Raw genomic sequence first — 27,724 nt, forward strand, 5'->3', positions numbered from 1 at the left:
CTCTGCATAACAACAATTTCGAACCAATTTTAAATAATGTGGGATTGTAATCACTTACTGATTTAAAATCTTGTAGTCTCAAATGCATCAACTCATAATGAGCGTTAGAAAGAATAACTTTTTTTTTTAATGGTCATACCTCTCTTTCAATTTTTTCTACAAAATACGAGGATCTTTTATTGTAAGATACTCCATTTTTAATCATTCGTGAAGATGATGATGAAGAAAATCATAGCTTTTGCTTTGTTTTGACTGTCGTATTTCCTTCTTTAATTTTTTCCACAAGGTTCATAGCATCCAAGTAGATTTGGGCATCGAGCACCCATGACAAATTATTATTGTCATTGATGTCAAGGGCTGTGAATTCTAATTTCATAAGGTTGTCATGACAACACTATCACAAAATATTGTATTTATATTAGAAACTCAATAAATATTAAATATGCAAAATAACATTAAATTTATTAATCATAATAAAAAGGAAAAAAACCCGACCTACCTTTAGCGGGAAAGACAATAGGGCTTGTATTGGTAACGTGTTGTGAATTTGAGAAGTATAACGACGCACAACTAGAACACAAATATGGGAAAAATATAATATAATACATAATACATAATAAAATAAATAAATATTAAAATAAATAAAATAACAAAATATAAAATAAATAAATAACAAAATATAAAATGTGAGAATTTCTGAAAATTCTCTACTTTCTCCAAAATTGATGGATTTTGTCCAATTCATGTGTGTCTTTTAAAATCCATAAATGATTACTTATTTATAGAGATTTTGGCAAATTAGATATGACATATTTGGACATCAAATATAGATTGTCGTATGACATATGGCTAATACATGTGGTAATGAAAGGAGGACCTTGACTTTTGACACCAAGCTTGGGTACTTATCTAACAAATTATAATATCAATAGTATTTATAATATCTATATTATTTCTAGGATAATGATATTTTGATCCCATTTAATTCATACTGACTTGGAGCACACGTTTATGAAATGTTGACTAGTCCGGTCTGACCTCACAGTAATTAGATGGGAAAGCAGATACCAAATAGAACCCTTGCCGGACGAAAAATCCCCTTCCCTTTTATTTAAATCAGAACCAGGCAAAACAGGGTTTTAATTGAGTGACCGAATCCGTCACAAGAGAACCGTGAGCCCACTGACACGTGTCCACATGATCAAATTGTATGATCAAACGCGTACCACATCAGGGCTTACCTCACGGGCCTAACGCGCCCCCTATTTTCCGTCCAACTTAGTAGGAAAAGAGTTTGACGCAGGGCAGAGGTGAAAAAAGCAGAGATAGATGAAGGTTCAGCCGCCTCCCTTTCACTTCGCTCTTCAGCTCTAATCTTCAGTTACCCATTTCAAGCTTCAGGTTTCTCTCTCTTTCTCTTAACATTCTCTTCTTCTGTTCTGCAAATGAGCTTAATTGCTTTCTACTCTTTGGTTCATTCATAGCCGGTCAGTACTTATCTCTGTTGTGCTTGGTCGCGTTTTTGGAATTGATTATATGGGTTTGTTAATGCTTTGTATTTGGTTATATGGGTTTGTTTCTGCTTCGTGATCTGTGGTCGGAAGAGTTTGGTTCATGTTTCAATTCTGAGAATGATTTTTGACCGCTCTGTGTTCATATTTGTTTTCAATGAAGTTGAATTTTGACTGTCGAATAGTGGTTTCTCAACGATTTTCGATGGGTTTATTGGGATTTCATGTGTATTTATGTATAATTTTTAGTTTTGTGATTGTGTTTGTGCAAGACCTTTGGTGGCCGAGAATGATAATTGTTCTGTGTTGCTCTGTCACCATTCTCGATCATCTTTAACTAAATGGAACTTGGTGTTAACATGTTAGGGAAAACCTGGTGGAGTGATATGAATAGGAATAGTATGTGGTTTGCAAATTGGAAGATGCATTGTTTTATGGTAGCAACTGGTTAATTTTGCAACCCTTTTATGGAAGTAGTGTGTCTCCTTTCTGGGTGGATAGGGATCTCTTGGTCTCAGTGGAGAACTGCTAATCCAAGTTTATAATACGACTTGCAATGGAGAACCAAGCAACTTTCTCCTCATGCTGACAGTTTTGCCCACACTTCTTTCCATCATGTTCATGTGGTTTGTTAGAATTGACAAACAGAGTCTAGTAATGAGATGAAGCATTTGAACTCATTGTCTGCACTTGCTGTGATAGTTGCTTTTTGCCTAATGGTTGTTATTATCTCGAACAACACTTCCATCATGGACTTGTTTCTTTACATTCTCCATACTCTTGATTCTCCTTGCTGCTCCTCTTGGAATCGCCATTAATGCTTAGAGGGAGGACTTTAGAGGGCCATCTCCATCATTCTTCACTAAAAAAAGTCTTATTGTTAAACAAACCCGAGTCAATAAATGCAGAGGATTCTGTTGAATATCATGAGTTGCCAGTGATGAAAGGCAGATAGTGGCTGTTTCCAACTCTAGAACCCCTTGACCCATGAATGTCTTGGAAGCTATTCACACTATAAACTTCTGGCTATTGTTTCTTGCCATGGTGTGTGGAATGGGTTCTGGATTAGCCACAATAAACAACATGAGCCAACTTGGCCAGTCTCTTGGGTTCTGGAAATCTGTATGTGGGTTCAATTATTGTTGGCATATGCTACGGCTCACAATGGTTATTGATGCCCACAATTGCTTCAGAGATATTTGGTTTAGAGCATATCGGTACTATTTTCATCACCATAGCCATAGCCAGTCCTTTGAGGTCTTACATTTTTTCTGTTTAAGTTATCGGTTACATTTACGACAGAGAAGCGGCCGGAGAGCATGGCTCCTGCAATGGCAAGGGTTCTTGTCATGGCCATCGTGGCTTTCTTGGAATTTCTTGTTGCTGCTGCACTCTTCTTTTGAACCAGGAGATTTTACTGACTGGCTTTGCCAAGAAGAGTTGAATATCTTAGTTAAAGGTGCAAGAGAGAAATAGGACACGTAAGATGATTGTTTATAGATTCTATAAAATCCTGGAAGGATTTTGCTGAGTGTAAAGAAATTTGTTGTCATACTTCATTGATGTTTTTACTTTTAAACAGCATATCAGAGTGAGATCTGAGCTATGTTTTTAAACGTCGTATTGTATCATAGATTGATCAATGTGTTAACATAAATTACGTCGGTTATTTTGAATGAGAACTTTTAAGGGGTTTTCCTTTTTTTGTTTCTTGTTTTTTTTTTTTTCAAAGATATATTGAAAAGTACAATTTAACTTCTAACCTCTTGGTTTAGAGCATATACTATAACTAATCGAGCTATCTTTTAAGTTGCTATTGTCTAATTAAATGGTTACATTATTGATAAAAACAAATGTTAAAATACCATTGTTCCATGTACTTTCAAAAGTTTAATTTGATTCCTATACTTCCAATAAATCGCAAATTGGAAGTTGCATTGTTTTATGGTAGCAACTGGCTTGCAACCCTTTTATGGAGTAGTGTGTTGTTATTGCAGATTATGTTGCGAGCGAAGCATATTGGCAGTCTTTCAAACAATGCCAGATCATTTTTTCTTAGTGGATCACGATGCAATGCAGATGGGACTTCATGCACGTGCCCTGAAGATGAAACTTGTGTCTCCCAGAGACAAAATGCTAGAAATGAAATCCTGCCCTCACAAAAGCCATCCACCTTGGTAGCCAATAGTTCACCTAGAGTAGGACCTTTAGTTGCAGAAGAAGCAGCCAAAGTAATTGCATCTCACAAAACCGACAATGTCGATCTCCCAGTTTCCATACGACAAGTTACAAAGACTGGCCCCAGTCACCAGAGGGGAGCAGAATGTGTAAGATACGCCAGTGGCCTTAACACTGTTCTGGATGGTGAGTGCACTTCACCATACATTGCAGATCAGGTTGTTAAAGCAGGTATTGTGGCTGTAAACTTATTCACTGATTTTGTGAATTTTAAAGTCCCCTTATCTGATTATGGTGGAACATTTAGCTCATCTAAAAATTGCATGGTTGATCCTGCTCGGTCCATTACTTCTGTCAAACCCTCAAAAATCAAACAGCTGAGAAGAGAGAACATTTCTAGTGTTCATTCCAGACCATCTGTTGAAATCCCTGTAGATTCTAAGCCCCAAAATAGTAGTAACCATCATGGTCCAAATTGCAAGGCCGTGCAATCCAATTATGTTAAAGGCTCAAAGCAAGTTCCCGAGGTCAGACCACAAAAGTCAGTGGTATTTCACAATATCTCCTCAGACAAGTGTGATAAAAGGACACCACCACAGAGAACAAGGGTTCATTCAAACAGCTTTACTTCACATTTTCATTCCCATGCACAGACCACAGGTTCAGAGTTCACAAATTCTTCTATGAATTTGAAAAAGCTTCCAGATAATTTAAAAAGCTCAACAGGAATTGCACCAACCACTCCATCGTTTTTGAATGGCCCACATGTCGTGGAAAGTGTTTCTTGCATATTGCAACAACTTAAATGGGGCCCTGCTGCAGAAGAGGCAATTGGGAAATTGAATTGTTCAATAGATGCTTACCAGGCAAACCAAATTTTGAAGCGGGTAGATGACCACTCTGTTGCTCTTGGGTTCTTTTATTGGTTAAAGCGCCTAGCTAGGTTTAGACATGATGGGCACACTTATACTACTATGATTGGCCTCCTTGGTCGTGCCAAACAGTTTGCTGCTATAAATAGATTGCTCGATCAGATGATCAAGGATGGGTGCCAGCCCAATGTTGTAACATATAATCGCATAATTCATAGTTATGGTCGTGCAAACTATTTGCAAGAAGCTGTTAATGTATTCAAACAAATGCATGAAGCAGGATGTGAGCCTGATAGAGTCACCTACTGCACACTCATTGACATTCATGCAAAATCTGGCTTTCTTGATGTTGCCATGGGCATGTATGAGAAGATGCAAGAGGCTGGCCTCACTCCTGACACATTTACTTACAGTGTTATGATCAACTGCTTGGGGAAAGCTGGCCATTTAAATGCTGCTCATAGGCTATTCTGTAGGATGGTTGATCAAGGCTGTGTTCCAAATTTGGTAACCTACAATATCATGATTGCTCTTCAAGCAAAAGCAAGGAATTACGAGATTGCATTGAAGCTGTACCGTGATATGCAACAATCAGGCTTTGAGCCAGATAAAGTGACTTACTGCATAGTTATGGAAGTTTTAGGTCATTGTGGTTTCCTTGAGGAGGCAGAAGGTATTTTTATTGAGATGCAAAATAAGAACTGGGTGCCTGATGAACCTGTTTATGGTCTGTTAGTGGACTTGTGGGGAAAATCTGGTAATGTTCAAAAGGCATGGGAGTGGTATCATGCTATGCTTGAAGCAGGTTTAAAGCCAAATGTGCCTACTTGCAATTCCTTGCTTAGTGCCTTTCTTAGGGTACATCAACTATCAGATGCCTATCAGCTGTTACAATCTATGCTGACTTTTGGTTTAAAACCTTCTCTACAAACTTATACCTTGCTTCTCAGTTGTTGCACTGATGCTCAAACGAATGATATGGGGTTTTGTTGTGAACTCATGCAAGTCACCGGTCACCCTGCACACACATTCCTGGTGTCGTTGCCATCGGCCGGACCTAATGGTCAAAATGTGCGGGATCACATGAGCAAATTTTTGGACCTCATGCACAGTGAAGACAGAGAGAGCAAGAGGGGGCTAGTGGATGCAGTTGTAGATTTTCTTCATAAATCAGGACTCAAGGAGGAGGCAGGCTGTGTTTGGGAAGCTGCTATGCAAAAGAATGTCTATCCAGATGCTGTAAAGGAGAAAAGCTCCTGTTATTGGCTCATTAACTTGCACGTCATGTCTGATGGCACCGCCGTGACAGCTTTGTCTAGGACTCTTGCTTGGTTTCGCCAACAAATGCTTCTATCGGGTGTCGGTCCCAACCGAATTGATATTGTGACTGGATGGGGTCGGCGAAGTAAGGTCACTGGTTCTTCTCTAGTGAGGCAGGCAGTTCAGGACCTGCTGAGCATTTTTAGCTTCCCTTTCTTCACTGAAAATGGTAACTCTGGATGTTTTGTGGGGTGTGGGGAGCCTCTAAGTAGATGGTTGCACGAATCTTATGTGGAGAGGATGCATTTATTGTAGTGTAGTGTACCTCTTCTAACTCCATTCTAAACTTCATCTCCTTATAACCAAAATTCAATTTTGTATGGATTGTATTTAGATTACATTTTGGATCGGGTATGTGTAGAAATCTCTCCATATTGAAGTTGAAAGCAGAACATTTTTAATTTAAAAGCTGCTTCACAACTTTCTGGAGTGGAGTTTGGCTGTATGTTGGTAATTATAAGGAGCTTTTACTTTTTAAAGTGAACTATTATTGGTTTGTAGCAAACATATTTTTGTCTTTCTATTGTGGGGAACCTTTTGCAAAAGATGGACGACAAGTTATCTGAATAGTCTATGGATGAATTACATACCTTGATATAATTCTAAATACAAACTTCCCTCACTGAATTTGTCCTCCCTCAAACTTAGGTGTATATATCTGTTTTTCCTTTATCAATTTTATAAATTACATAAAAGTTGAAATTATAATTTTTTTTTCTTTTATTAAAAAGTGCAATGTCTCTTGATAACCGATTGATTTTTTAAAATTGTTTTTTCCCCCCACAAAATGGGTTTGGACTTAAAAGAGATACCCATAAAAATAGATATTGTACTCTATTTCATTTATCAGGACAAAAGGATTATAAGTGAAATTTGTATTTATCGATTTTTTCATAAATAAAAAAATAAACAATTTATCAAAGGGGGTTATTTAGCATTTTAAGAAATAAATTAATATTTTTGTTAAATTCTGTAACTCTTTTTAGATGATTTTTCATACGTAAACCAGTTGAATGGTTTAGACGTCTTCAACTCACGTGTTCTTGAATTAAAAAAAAAGATACTTTAAAATAGGATAAAGTCTTTAACATTTGATGTTGCTTTCTTTTATTGAATTTATAAAATTAGAAAAAAGATTAGAAATGACAAGATTCTAGTAACAAAGACATGTCTAGACAAAATCTATACTACATAGCATTTAAAGAAGAAAAAAATTCTTCTTTTCATTATTTCTTTAGTTAGTTGTTTTTGTAAATTCTCAATTTTTTTAGATGGATATTCCCTTACACATGTTAAATTACAAGAAGATAAAGTGATGAAAGAGTCAAAATCAAAATTAGTTTCAAATCCATTTCAAATTTCTAAAGTGAAATATGAATTAAAGATAAAAATATCAAATTACATTATAAATATTAGGGTGGTTTGGGATGAGTTGGATCGAAGCATTTTTAGACCCAATCTTTATTCACCCAATCTTTCGGATTGTAAATTTATTCAACCAAAATAACCCTTATTAAATATTAAACCCAAACGAACTATAAAGTATTTGGGTAGGATTGGTTCAAGTTATTTATTATTTAAAATTTAATTTTAAAAAGAAGTAACATGTTAATAAGTAAAATAGTTTATTTAATTATTTTTACATAATAAATAAAATTAGCAAATAAGTTTTTTTAACGTAATAAATAAGATTAACAAATCAGTTCTAATTGTTAAAATTTTATTTCTAGAGTGTTAAAAAAATAATTTAAATAATTGGTAGAATTATTTAAAAAACTATGAAACTAAGTAAAATAAAAATAGATATATGTATATATATCGTGTTGGAAGTAAAGAAAAACATACTTTTTAATATTAATAATAAGTTTGAGTTGGATTAGGATATTTTTGGTAAACCGATGAAACAATCCAAACTTTTCATTTATTTGAACCCAATCAACTTAAATAAATGAATAACCCAATCCAAACCTTTTAGGTTGGATTTTATTGATCGGATTTTTAACATTGATTTTAATAAATATGAGTCTTATAAATTAATTTATCTTGTATAACAATAAAAAAATGAAATATTACATGAGAAGAGTCCCATCATTACACATAAAATCAAAATGTCTATATTATTACAAGCATTTTTTCTCCTCATAAATATAATTAGAAATCAGTAGTAGAAATTGTGATTATTTAGACAAAAATAATAATAATAAATAATTAGTTGTGGTTAAGACTAATTAAGTCTTAATTGAGGGGTTTAATCTTAATCCCAGTTCCCCACAGATTTCTCTGCTTAATCCCCGTTCATTACAATTGCTTTTTTGCTCTCTCTCTTCGATATCTCTCTCCCACTCCTCCTTCACCTTTCAAGGAGAGAGACCACTCTACTTCATTCCCCTCCTAATTCATCTTCTTCTCCGGCGACGGCAATCTTTCATCATTAACCGCCACCGGAATCCTTAGGTCGAAGACTGTATCTTCTCCCTATATCCATTTAATCTGAGAGTAAGTTTCTTTTACTCATTCTCGTTAATTCTTGATGTAAGGGTCATATAGTCTTTCCAATAATGCATGTAAATTGGATTGGTGTAGAGTTTCTGGATGGCTCGCAAGAAGAAAAACACTGATCCGCGTTCTAAACAATCTCCGGTGGGTCAAGTAGTCGCCGTTGATGGTCCAAGTGAAGCGAGCGCTGCCGGAAAGAGTTCAACATCTAGTAGTCAGAACCAAAGTAGGATCCAGCCGGTGGTTTTCAAGGAATCGGATGGCCTGTCCTACTCTGCAATTAAACTTGAATGCGAGAAGGCACTTACTGCGCTTCGACGCGGGAACCACACTAAGGCACTTAGGCTTATGAAGGAGTTGAATTCAAGAAATGAGAACTCCGTTCACTCTGCACTGATTCATCGGGTTCAGGGTACTCTTTTTGTGAAAGTAGCGTCGATTATTGATGACCCAAATGCAAAGCAGCGGAATTTGAAGAATGCGATTGAGTCTGCTCGTAAAGCAGTCCAGCTCTCACCAAACTCGATTGAGTTTGCTCATTTCTATGCAAATTTGCTTTACGAGGCTGCAAATGATGCAAAGGAGTACGAAGAGGTGATGCAAGAGTGTGAGCGGGCCCTCGTAATTGAAAATCCAATCGATCCTGCGAAAGAAAGCTTGCAAGAAGAACAGAATCAGAAAATACCTACTGCAGAAGCACGAATTGCACACGTTCAGACTGAATTGAGGCAGTTAATTCAAAAATCAAATATATACTCGATATCTTCTTGGATGAAGAACTTGGGTAACGGGGAGGAAAAGTTATTGATTCCAATTAGAAGAGTGACAGAGGACCCAATGGAGGTGAGGATGGTTCAGGCTAGAAGGGCAAACGAAATAAAAAAAGCAACTAAAACGCCTGAAGAGCGAAGGAAGGAGATTGAAGTTCGAGTTGCTGCTGCAAGGTTGTTGCAACAGAAGTCTGAGGCGCCTCAAATGCAGAACGAAGGAGGTAAAGCTGATCGGATCTCGGATGCCTCTTCAGGGTCTGGTACAAGAGTTGCTGAGCGACGGAAACATGGCAATGTGCGTAAACTTGACTCTTCAGCTGAAAGAAAGAATTGGGTTCGTTCCTTTTGGAATTCCATGAGTACAGAATCAAAGAAAAATTTTCTTAAGATCAAGATTAGTGATCTTGAGACTCATTTTAATTCTTCAAAGGATGCCTCGGCAAATGAAATTATTTCAGAAGCTTTGTCATTCTATGACACCAATAAAACATGGAAATTTTGGGTTTGCTGCAGATGTGATAAGAAATTTGTGGATTCGGAATCCCATATGCACCACGTGGTTCAGGAGCACTTAGGCAGCCTTTTGCCGAAAATGCAATCTATTTTGCCACATAATGTTGATAATGATTGGAGTGAAATGCTTCTTAATTGCTCTTGGAAACCTCTGGATGTTTCAGCTACAGTCAAAATGCTCACAGATCAAACAAAATGTGATTCCGAGTTGGTTGGAGCAGCACAACATCATTCAGAATGTGATGAGTGTTTCAAAGATGCATGGGTTTCTTCTTCAGAGAAGCATGATTATGTGAATAGTTTAAATGAATTCAATCTTTATGAAAAAATTAGCAACAGTGGGTATCCAGTACCTGATAGTTTTCCAGTATCTGATGACTCTGAGCGTGCAAAGCTTCTTGAGAAAATTCAAGCTTTATTTGAGTTACTTATTAAACATAAATATCTTGCTGCAAGCCATCTAAACAAGGTTATACAATTTACAATGGATGAGTTACATAGTCTTGTTTCTGGATCTCATCTTCTAAAGCAAGGTCTGGACCAAACTCCACAGTGTATTTGCTTTCTAGGCACTTCTCAGCTTAGGAAAATCCTCAAGTTTTTGCAAGAATTATCTCAGTCTTGTGGTGTAGGTAGATACTCCGATAGAACTACCGATCAAATTGAAGATTCGAAAATTGACAAACAAGCTATTGATGTTGAAGAGAAAATTGTTCTCAATGGAGATGCGTCACTTCTCCTCCTCAATGAGTGTTTGCTATCATTTGACATCCATGCCAGTGATCAGATTGCAACCACAGATCAGATGCCTCCTGCAAATGAGGGTCATTCTGACGTTGATCCTTTTCTATCCTGGATATACGCAGGTCCCTCTAGTGGGGAACAGTTAGCATCATGGGCACAGACCAAGGAAGAAAAGACACAGCGACGAATGGAAATTTTTCAAACTCTTGAGAAGGAATTTTACCAACTGCAAAGCCTTTGTGAGAGAAAATGTGAGCATTTGAACTATGAGGAAGCACTGCAGTCAGTGGAGGATCTCTGCCTTGAAGAGGGCAAGAAGAGGGAAGCTATAACTGAATCTATCCCCAAGAGTTATGAGTCAGTGCTAAGGAAACGAAGAGAGGAGCTTATCGAGGCTGAAAATGACGCCATGTATATCGGCAGTAGGTTTGAGTTAGATGCTTTAACTAATGTTTTGAAAGAAGCTGAAGCTTTGAATGTTAATCAGCTTGGATATGGGGAGACTTTTGCCAGTGTGCCTTCACAGTTATATGATCTGGAATCTGGTGAAGATGAAGGTTGGAGGGCTAATTTGCATCAAGTTGATACTTGTATAGAAGTTGCAGTAAAGAGACAGAAGGAACAACTATCTATTGAGGTTTATTTATCATTATGGATGCTTTAACTATGAAATTTTGAGAAATTAGCTGTTTGCTCATTTTATTGATCATGCAGATTAGCAAAATTGATGGACGCATCATGCGAAATGTTACTGGAATGCAACAGTTGGAACTTAAGCTCGAGTCTGTTTCAGCACATGATTATCAATCAATATTGTTGCCTCTTGTGAACTCATACTTGAGGGTCTGTATCAAATAGGTTAATATTGACCAATATTTCTTAAGCTTTTTGGGACCAAAATGATGGATTCAAATATCAAACTATAACATGCAGACACATTTAGAAGATTTGGCTGAAAAGGATGTCACGAAGAAGTCTGATGCTGCAAGAGAAGCATTTTTAGCTGAACTGGCACGAGATTCAAAAAAGGGTATCAAAAGTGGAGGTGATAACCCGAGACATGCACATGAAAAGCCGAAGGAAAAGAAAAGGAGCAAGGAGTTTAGGAAAGCCAAGGACTCTAAGGTTGTCTGTCATTTTACCACCTTGATTTTGTTGTTTCTGCAACTTAGTTGTTCTTGGTGACTTGTGCTATTTTAATAATTTTAATTCTTCAGGTGGTCAGTGTTCTTGAGCAGGATTTGCTTCATGATGAGGCTATCGATGGAGGGTAAGTGTTATTGTTGACTTCCCCACTTTCTGGGAACTCTTAATCACTTCTGTGCATTTGTTTTGTAATAAAATCATGTAGGTCTGTAGTCTTCTAGCTAATTTTCTGTTATTGGTGGATGTTTGGTCAATACATTGTTGCAGTCCTTTTCAAGTTCCTCCTGATGGTGATGCGGCAGAGGTGGGCATTGCTGTTATTGAGAATTCGGATGCTTTAAGGCTACAGGAGGAAGAGATAAGACGCAAAATTGAGCTGGAAGCAGATGAAAGAAAGCTAGAAGAGACTTTGGAGTATCAAAGACGAATTGAGAATGAGGCTAAACAAAAGCATCTGGCTGAACTACAAAAGAAATCTGCACAAACAAATCTACAGAAGAATGTTGCCAGTGTTGAGGGTGCTGATGAGCATTTAAAGCCTTCTATGGTGGTAAATGTTCTTTTCTTTGTCATTCTTCTCCTTTTGGTTATTTAAATGAATTATGAACCTTCCTAGTTCTGCATGTACCCAAAGTACAGAATTGATAAAATAATTAAGAGGAGCTTATAAATTGCTATTTTAGGATCAATTGGCAGAAAATGAATCGATTCCTGACTTGTCTAGGAATTGTCCTGCAACGGCGAATGCTTCTTCAGGTGATGATATGATTAGTGATATGCGTTGATGGAAAGTTACTTGGAAGCAAGATGCTGTGGTTCTTAGTGTTGGATTCTCTTTTTCTTCAGCAGGTGCATCCAATGTAGAAATTCCAGGGAATAGCCTGCCATCTTCTGATAGGAGGAAGGGGAGGAGAGGCAGACGACATAAGGTTTCAATGAAACCGGTAGATGGATATCAACCTTCACAATCTGATAAGAAAAATGTAGCCTTTGACAACCAATTGAATGAGCAAGTTAGGCATCATGACAATCTCCTAGTAGATAGTGGTGAGTGCATATTCTATTTTGAAGTTCAATATTTATATTCAACTCATTGATAAATGGGGACGGTGAATGATGGACATCTTGGATTTTATTTCTTTTAAATGATTGATGCAGACTAATCTGGGTGTGGAAGTAGAAACTGTTAATAATCAAAATTCGGTTTCACTGACCAAAGGCCACAAGTTAGAATGTTCTGTTTTCTCTTGTATTTTTTTTCCCTTTAAGGTCTATTTGGAACAAAAGGTATAGGTTATTCCCCTTAGGAACTCATTTGGAAAGAAAGATATAGGTTATTCCTATGAAGGTCTAATTTGGAATGGAAGACATAGGATTCTAATTGGTAGGAGTTTTTTCCCCAAAACAAATTTCGTCGATTAAATAAAAAATTCTTTCATTCAGGTCTATAGTCAATTACACCTTCCATGATATATTTGTATAAGTTGTATTCTCTTGTTCACTCGTTGAAGATATTGAACGTATTAAATATTTAATTTTTCCATTTATAACTCAACCAATTTCATGCCTATGCAAATCTAAATCTGCAACGTGAAATCAATGTTCATTTTAGACTGGACTTACATTATCGTGTGCTCTGATTCAATCAGTTCATCCACTTTTTGAAGATAATAGTACAAAGACTTTGAGACAACAACATGCAGAGGATGATGAGGAAAGATTTCAAGCTGACCTTAAGAAGGCTGTACGCCAGAGCCTTGGTTAGGTTCCCCTCGTGTCTTTTCTGTTTTTGCTTTTAGATGCACTCTTATGGTTTTAATTTGGTTAATCTGTATTTGGCAGGGAAAATTGTTAAAAAAAAGGCACATTTCTTTTACGGGATGCTTTATTATTATTATTGTTTTTTTTTTTTGTTGACAATTTTTGCCCATAGATTTGCTCATATGTTTTTGTATGTAATAGAGCTCCATTGGCTGTCAAACATGTTTTGATGAGATGGAACCATGTTTTTTCCTTCTTGTTTTTTGTATTTTGTTTTTAGCAATCTTTTAGTTTCCGTCTCATGATTCTATATGATTTTATATAGTTCATTGGATTCAGGATATGATTGTCTCGAAATGTCGCATTATAAATTTGTAATAACTAAATAAAGCCATATAAGGTAATGTACTTTTTTATGTCAATTTTTAATCTGCTTTGACCTGGATGAATCAATAGATTTCTAGAGGTTTCCTGCATTTATGGGCTCTTGTTTCTGTTTCCTTTTCTGTATAGTAGTTACAATATTATCTAACTGTATTTCTAATGTTTTCTCAGATGCATTTCAAGAACAGCAGAAATTGCCCTCGATTTCAAGTTCCAAGACACCATTGATCAGTTGCGGTGAAGTAGATAGTAGTGATCTTGCATCAAATGAATTCAATGTAGACAATGTGCAGGGAGCAGATATTTATGGTACAGGACTTAAGAATGAAGTTGGTGAATATAATTGCTTCCTGAATGTGATTATTCAGGTGAGTGCATGACAGAAGAAGGTTATACTTCAGTTTGCAGTTTGCTAGTTCTTTGTTCTGCTTTCTGCATATTGAGTCTAAAGTGTTGTCTTATTCTCAGTCCTTATGGCATTTAAGACGGTTTCGAGAAGAGTTCCTGAGAAGATCTATGACTGAGCATGTTCATGTTGGGGATCCCTGTGTTGTCTGTGCATTATATGAAATCTTCACTGCCTTGAGCATGGCATCGGCAGATGCTAGAAGAGAAGCAGTTGCCCCCACTTCTTTGAGAATAGCACTAAGCACTCTTTGTCCAGATAGTAATTTTTTCCAAGAGGTAGTTTTGCATACCTCTGTCCCTGGTTTTTGATGCCTACCACTTAAAATGAAGAAAGTGATTCTACTCTACTTAACTTCTTGCAGTAATTATGAGCAAATCTACCACTAATTTTTGGTGCTTATTTAGGGCCAGATGAATGATGCGTCTGAAGTGCTAGCAGTCATATTTGATTGCTTACACCAGTCATTGACTCCTAGTTCAAGCATTTCTGATACAGAATCAGTAGAAAGCAATTGCATGGGGTCGTGGGACTGTGCAAGTGACACTTGTTTGGTACATTCCATCTTTGGCATGGACATTTTTGAACGAATGAATTGCTATAGTTGTGGCCTGGAATCTAGACATCTGAAGTACACTTCCTTCTTTCACAATATAAATGCCAGTGCCCTTCGAACAATGAAGGTAGTAGAATCCGCCTTTCCCTTGTGTTGAAGATCGTAGTTTTAAGGACAGTATTCTTTTCTAGTATTCCTCTTATTCAATTTTCTTCACTATCCAGGTTATGTGCACAGAAAGCTCCTTTGATGAACTTCTAAATGTTGTTGAAATGAATCATCAGCTAGCTTGTGATTTGGATGTTGGTGGTTGTGGAAAGCTCAATTACATTCATCACTTTCTCTCTGCACCACCACATGTGTTTACAACAGGTATTCTAAATAATTTTCATCCGACTCCTACTCACCCTGCTTCCCTCCCTCCCATTACCCGTCATTCCTTATTCATGATGTTTTACCTGTATATAATTTTGTCATTGTAGTCTTGGGCTGGCAGAACACTTGTGAGAGCGCTGATGACATAACGGCGACATTAGCTGCTCTGAGTACTGAGATAGATATCAGTGTTCTTTATCGGGGTCTAGATCCAAAGAATACTCATAATTTGGTATCAGTGGTATGTACTATTCTTTCTTAATTTATATGTGTATGTACTCTTAGGTTGGAGCTTATTTTAACATGTCAAAATTGTTTTACTGGGAGGTTATTTCGTTGAGTGGTTTGGCGAATTTTCATGGGTATGGAATTTAATTCCTTATGCATCATGACCGTGGATTTTGAGGATACCTAATAGTCATTGATATTTAAAACATGTCAACCATGGTTTCGAGTAATTCTAGGCATTCATGAACATTTGGAACACCCGGGCTTCTTCTTCTTCTTCTTTTTTTAATGAGGATATTCATGATGATTTTTGTTACCAGTTTTTCCCTTGTCTGTTTACTACTTTCCTGTTGAGGTGAGCATGGATTCTGCTCAAATTTGATGCAATTGAATTTTATTATTATTCTTTATGTTGATTTATGCCTTAATATTTGATTTTATTAGCTCTAATGATAATGTAATTATTTTTGTAGGATTCTTTCATTCTATGTGATTAGGTCTGCATTCTATTTAACTTAGGGCTTTGTACTATTCTAAAAATAAGAAAGTGAGGAATAATTCAATGATATTCCAACTTTGCCACACTTTCTTACTTTGTCTAAACTAGTAATATTATTTGTAACTCGTTTATCTATATTTTGTTTTTCATCAAGCATATTTTGCCCACAAAAAACAATAATCTAGCATCTTCAGAGATCCTAAATACACCAAACACAGCTATCTCACAGTTTAAGATGGTTAAAAGTTTATTATTATGCATGACACGATCTGCTCTAACAACTCTTAATACTTGAATCAGATGACCTTTTGGGGTTTTAATGTAAGGTCACATTTGGATGCTAATTTTGGTGCAAGGCCTTAAATTAATCATCTATAAGCACAGCCATTGTCTTGCTAAGAAATCAACATTGTCTTCTTAAGTAATGTACCGGCGCTTCTTGAGTAGATGTTTGTTCGTATATCATCTTTAAACATGTTGGTTCATTATGGATTTGCCGAAAGATGGAGTATTCAGTTCTCAGTTCTCTGATATGTGCGTCCAATTTTGTAGGTTTGCTATTATGGACAACACTATCATTGTTTTGCCTACAGTCACGAGAAGAAATGCTGGTTAAAGTATGATGATAGAACTGTTAAGGTAAGTTCTTATCTTCCCCTACCTTCCCCATCACCCCCCCCCCCCCCCCCCCCTCTTTTGGTGTGGGTGTGGGGGTTCTTCTTCCTTTCATGTGACATAAGCTGTGCTCATCATACCTAGGTAATTGGCGGCTGGCCTGATGTTCTTACCATGTGCGAAAAAGGACATTTGCAGCCTCAGGTTCTTTTCTTTGAAGCTGTAAATTAGCGATATTGGAACTGTTTCATTAGCCATACTGGTGGGACGTGGTTTACATTTGATTTCTGCCTCGGCAAGTTGTTTATAGGGAAGACTTGCCATGTACATCCACAGAATTCAGACAGTGCGTGTAATATTGGTTTCAAAAGAAAATTTTTGATCGGATCATAGCATAAATCTCTGAGTTTTCTGATACAATCAACGAATTTTTGGAGAAGATCTGGTCCTCGAGGAGAATATTGTAAGTAAGATAGGTTTTCTTCTAAATTGAGGGAGCCAGATGATTGGAGAGCCAAAAGTTAGATAGACCACCCAGGTTTCTGCCTCTGGAATTCCTTCTTGGTTTTGATCCTTTAGATAAGGTTGTCAGAGAAGGTAAGAAACAATACTAAATGGGTGATTTTTTGTGATATCTTACCTAGGATGTTATAGCTGTATCATAAGATGTCAAGTTGTTGAGAAGACCAACATAGCGAACAGTTAAGACAGTCTAGTTAGAGATAATGCTAGATGTTTTTCATCTTCATTTACTTTTCTGCAGTTTTAGGTGCTGTATAGTTCCAATTAAAATCACTTAGGATGTTATACACTCAATATTTTGTCATCCAAATTTCAAAGAATCAATATGAATCAGTCTTCAAGTTCCCTATTCTGCATTTGGTGTTATTTGGATTTATTTAATATCTTACATCTTCTCTGTTTACTGATACAATAAATCTCGTCAATTATTTCAAGTTGTAGTCGATGCATACCTCTGTAGTGGATGAGAACAAATCATAGCGAAACTTGAGGTTTTATTTATTAACTTAGAAGCAATTTCATTGATATTAGTTGACTGCTTATGAGTGTAAGATTTGGGTGACTGCTTATGAGTGTAAGATTTGGGGCTTGCAAAAATGAATGACTCAACAAACTTGTTAGCAGCCTGTCATTGCTAGCCAAGTCTTTATTTCAGATTTATGTATCCAAGCAAATTGATGATTTATATGTGCTTCAGCCTTCAACAAACGTCCTTGTAATGCATAATGCTTGTACTTTTGTCAATATATGGAAAACTTCATTTTTAGAGACTATACATTGAGACAAAAGCTATAGATTTGTACTTCAAAAATTTGCAACTCCACCCCATCTCTATGGATGGTTTGCACATGACAAGCAGGCCATGTTTTATTTCCATTCAATTTGTTTCACTCAGCACAAGCTCATCCTTCTATAAATGTGCTTGGAAAGAATCGATCTATTCAAAATCCAGTGGAATTACAAAACCCTAGTATTATATGAACCACAACAGGGACATTTATGGTACAACCAGTGGAATGGTGCTGTTCCACGCTTCTCACAGTCATTACACAATATGACCTGCAATTTCATTTACCTATCAGTACACGTTTTAAGGAAACGTTTAAATGCATGAAATTCACTGAAAAAGAAAACTCCAGAGCTAATTTTTAGGTCCCATTCGTATCAGTTATCAATTAAAGACGAACCTGAGTTTTTCCAGAATACTCTTCTGGAATTTTCTCTTCAGCCAACAATGCGTCCAACATCTCAAAGTACACCTGCATGACAGTGTAATTAAGCTAACATAACCAAACAGTTGACCATTTATTTACAAAACTTCCTAAGCTGTAGCTTATAACCAACCTGCATGTCTCCCAGCGACTTGCTACAGATAGGGCAGGTATAATGAGTGTAGGTGTATTCCTAAGTGCAGCAGAATGTCGTTAGAGCAAGATTATTATACGTTTCATCGTGCAACATTTAACTGTTCGATAGAACAAGAAAACCTACCTGGAAACATGCTGAATGCATCAAATGGCCACATGGAAGGGACTTGACTGGAAGGGTGGAAGTGAAGATGTATTCATGGCAAATAGGGCAGTTGTCTTCAAGGCACTTCTCTCTGCATACATGGACTGAAAGTGCCCGAGACATACAAGCGTTGCAGTTCATGCAATGGAAGTAGTCAATGCCCAATCCCTTCCCGACTCGACATAGGTTGCAGTATGGACAGTGGTAGATATCTCTATTCAACAAAAACTTAAAAGCTTCAATAATCTATAATACCGAACAAAATGAATCGTATCATTGAGATAAACTTACCTTGAATCGTCGAATAGTTTGCAGATCTTGCAGAAGTATTTTCCCATGGACAAATTACCACAAGAGAGAGTTGAACATGTCTTGCCAATTGGCTGAACTACCAAGCAGTTCATGCACATCATCTTTGTGATGGATTTTCTGTACATGAATGTCAAAATGATAGAATGTAAGAACCTCTTTACTTAAAGATATAAGTAGCAGACCGAGATCATATAGATCGTGTAACCTGTCCAGTGAGTGATCGGTAGCCTCGTCGTGACAATGTATGCATGTATATAGTTGGTTGCAACACGGAGCTAGAAGCTTGCAGTTTCTTTTGTAATGTTTGCAGCCAAATTCTTTCTTCAAGGAATCCCTATATGATGGATACTGACCAGCAAATCCTTGGCTTTCTGTTATTGTCTCTAATTGTGAATGGTTCTTTGCAATCCAACGGCTGAGACAAAATAAAATAAAAATGTGAACTTGAAGTCAAATTCATCAGCAGATAAAAGCATAAAAGCTGATTGTAAATTGAATAAAATTTGAGACCATGGGAGAACTTGGTGTATTTAGTTATGCTATGGTTGAATGAATACTTCTTACCAACCTCATTAGCAAATTCTGTATCAAGTGGGATTTACTTTTGGAGTCTAAGGACGAGTCTCTTGATACCCTTCTTATTACAGCCTCCAGATCTTCTTGACTAATTGTAAGAAGGTGATCATGTTGGCTTGATTTCTTACCTTCTTCAGGTCGTTCTGTTTCAGTCACATGTTCTGCGGTTGCATCGGTATCCCTATCGCCAACCCCATGAGAAACAAGTTTTGTAGATTCTTCAAATGTTTCATTATGTTGGCTGTCATCAAAATCTTTTACATCATTCAAATTGAACATTTCTGTCTTGTTGGCATCGGTAACATGACACTGATGTTCCTTCTGTGCTGAGCTGATGGTTTTTCCAAAAAGATTTCCTTCACATACATCCGTTACTTCCTTGGATAGATATTTTGAGATGATTTCCAAAGGATCTAAAGTCAATGGAGGAGTAATAGTTTTCACCTCGACTGCCACCTGCTCATGGTCATAACCTTCCCACCACTCTTTTAACCATTCATTGAACATAGTATTTCTTGTTACCTTGTGGAACATAGACATCATGTCATGTTGATCAGAAGGTTTTAAATATGCCATTTGCCAAGGTATCATATCTTGCAATATTTCGGCTTTTGTTCTACCAAATATTGCTCCAATAAGCGTTTCTTGTTCGTCGATCGTAAAGAATTCTCTGAACAAGGACCAAAGCTCAATTTCTTCACGATCGACGTGGTCAGAGAGTGACTTGTGCAAAGATTTGCACAAATCATGGAGTTCCAAACACAGCTGCCGGTGACAAAACATTTTCCTATCAGCATTGACATAAAAAATTGAAGAGTGCAATTCAGACATTTCATTAAGAATGAAGGATATTTTATTGAATTGGTGTACTTCCAGTTTATGATCAATAGTGTAAGAGTAGCTAATGTTTTGAAACTTTCCCTTCTTCTCCAAAGCTGGAAAAGCAATCTGGTCCTCAGCATCTGTATGGATCTGATATAAAAATTTCACCATTTGGAACCGCCTTTGAAACTCTGCCAAGATCCCAACATGTTCAACCAGTTTAGCTGAACCAAGAACAAAGTAATCCAATTCTTTCTTGAGAGCTTTGTGGAAGAAGAAAATGAGGTCGATTGGTTTTGGCTGACTAAAAGCGGAATGTGGGCGTTCTTCGTAAAGATGTTTAGTATAAGGACACGGTACCTTCACTGTTCCTGGAAAATGTATTTGCAGATTGATTCCACTAGAATAAGATGTTCCATATACTGAAGCAGTGCAAGAAACACTTGGAGAAGAATTTGACACAAAGCTCTTATCCTTGTTGGTAGAATGTAATCCAATTTCCTCAGAGTTTGACCCCTTATAAGATCGAGCATTTAAGCTCGAGGATGAAGTTCCAGCAACTTCCTTCATTTGTTCCACATTTTTATGCAAAAAATAGCTTCTGGTCTTGAAAATTTTCTGCAAATCTTGTCCAAATTGTTCGACTGAGGTTTTTCCCGAGTAGCCAATTCGAAACCAATCATGCAAGAGGGCGACAAGTGCATTGTTAACCCGAAAATCTCCCTGTGATTTGGTGTGAAGTACAGATCTCAATTCTTCCTCAGTTAGATGAGCTGAAAACCAAGTAATAATACACTTCAAGAGCCCAAGTGGCAAGGTACGGAGGCTCATATACAGGAGTTGTTGCTGTGTTTTGTGGCTGCAGCTCTTTCTAATCACTGGAAGCACCTGACAAATAGCTTTTAAGAGTCAAAAGGCAATTAAAAGGCTTGCAGCTTATTCATTTTGGAAAGTTGAAATCTTATAGGCAATATAACTGCAAGTTAGCAGCATCAAAACTGAATTAAAGCCATTGATCAATGTTCATTATTTTTGTAAAACCCAAAAAAAATAAGTGACAAATGAAAAGTTCATACCTTTGTTTCTTGAAAAGTGAACTGTTTGCTGACTCGTACGACAAACAACTCCATGTCCCAGCACAATTTTTCCAAAAAATTGCTCAAAGGTATGGTATCTTGAGCACCATTCTGCAGCAACTGCTGTAAGCCTTCTATATGACCATCACTAAGAAACGATTGGTCAGAGACGATTAAGCAGACGTCAGAATGTTGATTGAACACAGGATGAAAGAATTTCTCTGATGCCTTTCTGTGAATCAGAAAGCCTCATAAGCAACATACAAAAATAGTTTGATTCTGATTGAGTATGAAAGTGCTTGAAAGACAATTTTAGTTACCGGTAAAAAAGAATTACATCAGCCAAGAACTTTATTTGGACAAGCAAGGAATCAAGGTTAGAAAGAGCTGTTGAAGTGAAACTCTTTACTTGAAATAGGCATTTCAATACTTCTTTCAAATCCTTCATAATGGCACCATGCCAGAGATGGAGGCTATCAACAGGGCTCTGTCCATTTTCCTGAGATGAATGCAACTTTATATCTTCTGCTTCTACATCTCTCCAAGGTTTCTCAGTGCTGCCAAGCCAAGACATTATCACCTTCACAAAGAAATATTAGCTTTGTTATTATTGATGCTTTTCGGTAGCAGCGACATCGAAAACTCGGTTCACAGGCTACCTCTTGCAGAAGTTTCTCGTTCGGCACTACATCTCTTAGGCAGTTTACGACTTCTGATTGTTGCTCTGATGGAAGAAAAGACATCATCCATGGCAGAAGCTCCTCCAGTAGTATCATTGGTACACTGCAAATGAATTGCCACACAAGCGACGCTTGTTCTTTTGCGGAGAATTCCTTCATCAGCAATGGAAAAACCTGCAAAGCATTGTATATGTATCGATGAATACTGACTACATTAGAAACTAAGTATGAGTTCTTTCGAATCAATGCAGACCTTGGTTTTTTTATTTCAACATGTGAGGTTCAAGGATTTGAACCTCTTGATGGACGGTACATGCCTTAACCAATTGAGCTATGTTTAATTTGACTTCTAAGCCTTGGGTTTTTGTCTTAAAGTTTGGAACATAAAAGAGAGAGGAATTAGAATACCTGTTCTTCTTCTTTGATCATATGCTGGCAAATGGTGGTTTGAATAGTGCCCAAACAGAAAACCAGTTCTTGAAATGGCTTTGAGATATCTTTGTTTTCTCCATTGATTTCTTCACAGTATTCAGAAATGGAAGTGAAGAGGCCATCCAAGCTTTCATGCTCCAAATAATATGTGGAGATGACATTTTTTGTGTGTAGATCAAGAGCTGGGAATACAACCTGCCATTTAATGATCATTTCATCGGTTGTAAGTTAGATCATATTTTCCCCTTTTTTGGAAAACTTAGCCAAATTTTAATGGCAGAAAAGATGATTTGAGAACTACTTTTTGTAAAGTTTCAAGAATTTGATAAGAATTCTAAAAAGGTCTTTAAATAAAGAAATGGTTGGTAAATAAACTATTTAAAAAAATAAAGAGTTATTAAACAGTCATAAAATGTTGCTTTCATATAAAATCACATAATGATTCACAACTTTGGTTTTACTAGCTCCATAAATTAATTGAAAAGGAACATGTAAAGTACATATCTATTAAATTTTGTCAATGAAATTGGTCTATTCTTCTGTTCTTTTGTACATCAAATTTGAATATCTTCAATTTTAAGCTATTAGAATAATTAATTGGAGTTGAATAATACTTATGATTATTGAGAATCTTCTACAAATCATCCTTAAGAATTTGACTGTTATCTCCCTATATATACATATATATATTTTTAAAAAGGTCTATTTCTCTATCTTCTCTCATGGGAGTCAAATTTGTAATGGTGGTTAATAAAAGTTCTCAAATTTGTAACCTCAGGTTTTCATTAAGCACTGGTACTATTCATCATAATTACCGACCCTAACTCTTTTTTAGTATGACAAATAAGGATATGAAAATTTGAGTCTCCAACTTTCGTTATATACCAATTAAGGATAAATTAGGAAGTACAAATATTTCTAATTATACAGAGAATCGGTATTAGATACGGATATACGTGGCAGATATGTATTTGATACGTGATTTGAAGTATCTGATTTTTTAATTTTTAAATACGCGTATCTGCTTTCAGATACGCGAAGGGGATACGTGAATTAATTTTTTGTTTCAAATTTAAGCCCAACCATTTAAAAAGCCTAACCTATAACCCATTTTATTTTAGTGCATGTTTAGGAGTAATTTTAAAATCATCAAAAATCACTTTTTTCTTTTTTAAAATCACTCAAAAACACAATTTTAATTACTCAAAATTAATTTAATTTTCAATTTTACACTTTTAGATGCAATTTTCATATCATTAAAATTAGTTTTGAAGAATTAAACATGTTTCACAGTGATTTTAAAAATGACAAAAGTGATTTCAACAATTTTTAAATTACTTCCAAACATAAAAGTTCATTTAAATTGAGCAATCCAAAACAATATAAATTAAAAATGATAAAACATAAAAAATAAAAATAAAAAAAAATTAAAAAAAACCCGAAACTTAATTAAATCTTTATTCTTCCCTTATCTCTCACTATTTAAATCATGATTCACACCTCCTTTATCCTCAACTTCATTATTCAATCTCCATTTTCTACTTCTTTCCTACCGTCTACTCTAGTCACTTAACAATCATTCGATGTTACTGGATCTTTTTTCAAGTTTTCACTCTCTTCTTGAATCTATTATAATTTAACTTAAAATATGTATTATAGCAATTAATTAGACATTATAATATATATATATATATATATATATATATTTTCAACGTATCTGTATCTTAATTTTTTAGAAATTAACGTATCGTTGTATCGTATCTGTATCATGTAACTGTATCTATGTCTGTGCTTCTTAGAGGGTAAGTTATGCTTGAATAAATTGCTAATATTATGGGAATATTATACTCCCTTCCATTTAATATTTGACGCATCTCTAGATGATATATTACTATCAATACTTCATAATTCTTACATGATTTTTTAATGGGCAAGCAAAGAATGAATGTAGTATGGAAAAAATTTCATAGCATGGAATCTATATAGATCTTTAATGAACAATTAATCTACAAAATTATATTTCTCTACGAAAAATGAATTTTTCATCGATAGAAAAAATGTTAAATTATTTAAATAAATAGTAAAAAAAACACTAATAGACTTCTATTGACCTCTATCAATGATAGACTTTTATCATTCTCTATCAACTAGAAGATTAAAAATTTTATATTTTATGTAAATAATTTTTCTTATTTTTCTATTTTTAAATTTCCCTCGCGAAAAAATAGACAAAACGTTGATAACAATTTCTTTTTGAAAATCATTTTGTTTTCTGTACCATTTTTTGCTATGATTTTTAAATTTTCAAATTTGAAAAATAAAAAACAGGTTTTGAAGATTTTTTTTTTCAGGGTTGAGATTTTGAAAACATATATTGGAAGTAGATAGCAAGATAAATAAATTCATAAGTAAAATTAGTATTAATTTCTAAGTTTAAAAATTAAAAGCTAAATGGTTATCTAACCAGACTAAAAATATTGTTTTAATAATATTTTTTTTACTCTATACTTTTTAGAAAATTAAAGAAGCTTGTTAAATTTTTGGGCAATTTATATTTTTAAACTTTGAGAGTATATAGATTAAAATTCATAATTGTATCGATTTAAATGGTAAATTTTCATAATTAAATCAATTTAGACCATTTAATCAATAATATTATTAAAAAAATAGAGTCAAATGAGAAAATGAAAGACCACTCCAATTAATGAAAAATATTATTATCCTTTTGATTCGCGCATATTAATTCATGCATTTAGAAATCTTATAAACATTTAGAAACGTTATATACTATGTGAAAATTACAAATTAATAGTTTTAAAACAAAATAATTGAAATTTTTTTATATAAAAGAACATTTTGATCCTAATGTTTTTTTTTTTTTTTTTTTTTGAGTTAAGTCGGTAGAGATTCGAATCTCTAAACTCTTCAATCAAAAGTATATGTGTTATTCGAATTGGGCTATGATAATATTAGTCTCATAATTTTATAACTAATTATGCAATTTATTCAAAAAAAAAATTGCATAGTTTTATAATTTTTAAAGAAAAAATTTACAAAGAAAAATGACACTTTGAATTTCCTATTATTGTAGTTTTTAACCAACTAAAATTTTAAATAAGTAACCATTAAACTTTTATTAATATTTTTATCACTTAGACTCCATTTGATAATCATTTTGTTTTTAAAAATTAAATTTACAGGTACTACTTTCTCCTTCAAATTTCTTCCTTTTTTAATCAATTTTTCACCAATAATTTAAAAAATCAAGTCAAAATTTGAAAATTAAAAAAATGTAGCTTTCAAAATATTGTTTTTATTTTTGAAATTTGAGTGAGAATTCGTACTTAAAAATGAGGTAAATCATTGTAAGAAATGTTGATGAAATAAATTTAAATTTTTTATAAAAAAAAACCAAAACCAAATAATTATCAAACATGGTGTTAATCTTCTTCCACGCATTTCATTGTTCCAACTTCCACGTGGCTCCATTATATGTCCACATTATTAGCATACTAACTCACACTAATTAATACGTTTTTCTTACATAATTGCAAAACAACTCCCCATTAATTAAAATAATTATTCCTTTTTAAGTTCCTTCACTAGACATTTCAACTGTATCTGCGCTAAAATTTAGACCAATCTTTTTATATATAAGGAAAAAAAAATGCAAATGAATGATTCCTCCATTTTCTCACGTCCTGCTAAAAAGTCAACTCGATGAATTCATAAAACTAGCCAAAACCAACTTAAATAGCCACATAATTTGCATACATTTTTTTTGCTCACAATATTTGTACTAATTTTTTTTAAAAAAATCAAAACGATAATGTAATTGTTTTTAAATTTATATAAATGTTACAATTTATATAGTTATTAAGTTTGAAGGTCCAATTTAATCCAATTTTAATAATAATATAATTTTGAGGATTTAATTTATAATGGCAAGGGGTAATTTTTACCATTTACATTTTTTGTTTGTGAATAATAAAGCGGCGTCGTTTCATTCATACAGATGTCAAATACAACCGAAGGAATCAGTTACCTCATCCTCAGCAGCGCAATGATACTTATAAGCAAGTTTGAGAAACTCAACTCTCCGAATCAATCCCGACACAAACTCGCCATCGTAACCGCCACTCTCCGCCGCCGCCAACGTCACGCGCCGTAAATCCGCGAGCTCCAATCGAAGTGCTCTGTGGAATTTAATTAGCAGGAGAATTGGAGCCTCCGTGAGGGGAACACTAGCGAGTCCGGAATCGGAATAGTAATAATCATGGGCCGCTTGCGGCGGCGTGGACGGCGAATCATGATGTAGTTTAGAGTTGGAGGAGGAATCAGAAGAGTCGGCGGCGACGCCGTCCATACAAGGAAGAAGAAGAAGATGGGGCGAAGGGGACGCCCATGAAAGAAGAGGAGGAGAGATTTGGCATCCGGAAGGAAGGAAGGGAGAGAATGGGGAGAGGGTTTTGAAGGAAGGAATCTGATCAAAGTCTTCTTCTCTCTCTGATCTGTGCAGTGAAATTAAACTAATTTTTTAAAACGGAGTTTTGCAAGTTTTTTTAATCGGAACTTTGATCGCTTCGAAAATGGATTGGTTGCCCAGGGAAAGTGAGTGATTGAGACGTTGTACCTAAATCCTCCCAACGGTTAAACCCCCATTTTCCTTCTGTTTTTTTTTTTCTCCTTGTGCTTTTGTAGAAAAAAAAACTTTCGAAAGGATCAAGTAATAGAGTTCGCTCGAGTACTATATTGTTCGATAAACTTATTTTAGATTACATATATTAAAACATTTAAATAAAAAATTGAAAGTAGGAACTATAAAATATGCGTTAATAGATTTAGAAAAAAACCCCACCAAAGATTCAACTTTAGATGAAAGATAAGATTGCATTTTTTATATTAATAAAAAAATTCATATACGTGTATATATATATATATATAATATCATCACTTCAGGACGAGTGCTCTTTAAGATTTGTATAATGTGGTCATTAGACGTTCAAAAGCATCTTTAATAGGTTTTAACCTTCAATTATACGTCTATCTAACAACTTATTTACATTTCTAAAGTTAATTAATCTATTAGATGTAAATTTAAATTTTGTGTAGTAGAATTTTAAACTCTAAATCATGTATCAAATAGATTATTGAGATTTTAGAAATATCAAAATTTATAGATTAATTTTATACTTTTTTTAGTACAATGGGAATATGTCAAATGAGTTATACTTATTTTGATACTAAATTTGTAATATTGAAACTTGACGAAGGAATATATAGAAAGCATATTGAAACTTTTAAAATTTGAAATTGTAGTAGTGAGAAGATAAATTAAAATTAAAATTTTTTTAGAAGCTTAATTAAGTTTGTAGTTGAATCGAGTAGTTACTAAAATCAGCCCCATGAAAATTCGTT

At 35.0% G+C, this 27,724-nt stretch overlaps 3 protein-coding genes and 1 pseudogene across 6 annotated transcripts; 3 read left to right on the plus strand and 1 right to left on the minus strand.

The window, feature by feature from the left end:
* The window catches only part of LOC120071949 (uncharacterized), a 31,441-nt pseudogene extending 28,229 nt beyond the window's left edge, over positions 1–3,212 (plus strand).
* On the plus strand, positions 1,068–6,386 carry LOC120071022 (pentatricopeptide repeat-containing protein At1g18900-like). Its single transcript, XM_039023008.2, has 2 exons — positions 1,068–1,401; positions 3,509–6,386. Exon 2 carries the CDS (start codon positions 3,512–3,514, stop codon positions 6,134–6,136), a length of 2,625 nt encoding a protein of 874 aa, XP_038878936.1. The 5' UTR covers positions 1,068–1,401; positions 3,509–3,511; the 3' UTR covers positions 6,137–6,386.
* Positions 6,387–8,153: 1,767 nt separating this feature from the next.
* LOC120072339 (uncharacterized) lies at positions 8,154–17,248 on the plus strand. Of its 4 annotated transcripts, none has more exons than XM_039024810.2 (16): positions 8,154–8,377; positions 8,465–11,041; positions 11,119–11,247; positions 11,338–11,529; positions 11,622–11,674; positions 11,818–12,100; positions 12,234–12,306; positions 12,397–12,597; positions 13,200–13,310; positions 13,867–14,063; positions 14,164–14,379; positions 14,509–14,784; positions 14,882–15,029; positions 15,140–15,273; positions 16,312–16,398; positions 16,519–17,248. In XM_039024810.2, exons 2-16 carry the CDS (start codon positions 8,474–8,476, stop codon positions 16,603–16,605), a joined length of 4,755 nt encoding a protein of 1,584 aa, XP_038880738.2. In that variant the 5' UTR covers positions 8,154–8,377; positions 8,465–8,473; the 3' UTR covers positions 16,606–17,248. The 4 variants fall into 4 exon arrangements, with proteins under 4 accessions (XP_038880738.2, XP_038880741.2, XP_038880740.2 ...); XM_039024813.2 differs by having other exon boundaries at positions 13,218–13,310; XM_039024812.2 differs by having other exon boundaries at positions 12,400–12,597.
* Positions 17,249–17,692: 444 nt separating this feature from the next.
* LOC120072340 (zinc finger protein BRUTUS-like At1g74770) lies at positions 17,693–26,830 on the minus strand. Its single transcript, XM_039024815.2, has 12 exons — positions 26,352–26,830; positions 22,283–22,501; positions 21,854–22,048; positions 21,515–21,774; positions 21,195–21,426; positions 19,289–21,006; positions 18,926–19,135; positions 18,700–18,837; positions 18,388–18,622; positions 18,241–18,300; positions 18,084–18,155; positions 17,693–17,955 (listed from the first exon to the last, which is right to left on the minus strand). Exons 1-12 carry the CDS (start codon positions 26,670–26,672, stop codon positions 17,854–17,856), a joined length of 3,762 nt encoding a protein of 1,253 aa, XP_038880743.1. The 5' UTR covers positions 26,673–26,830; the 3' UTR covers positions 17,693–17,853.
* Between the last annotated feature and the right edge of the window lie 894 nt (positions 26,831–27,724).

This window comes from Benincasa hispida, chromosome 2, assembly GCF_027475165.1.
Source record: "Benincasa hispida cultivar pf3 chromosome 2, pf3_genome.v1.1, whole genome shotgun sequence".
In the NCBI taxonomy this organism is placed as follows: domain Eukaryota; kingdom Viridiplantae; phylum Streptophyta; class Magnoliopsida; order Cucurbitales; family Cucurbitaceae; genus Benincasa; species Benincasa hispida.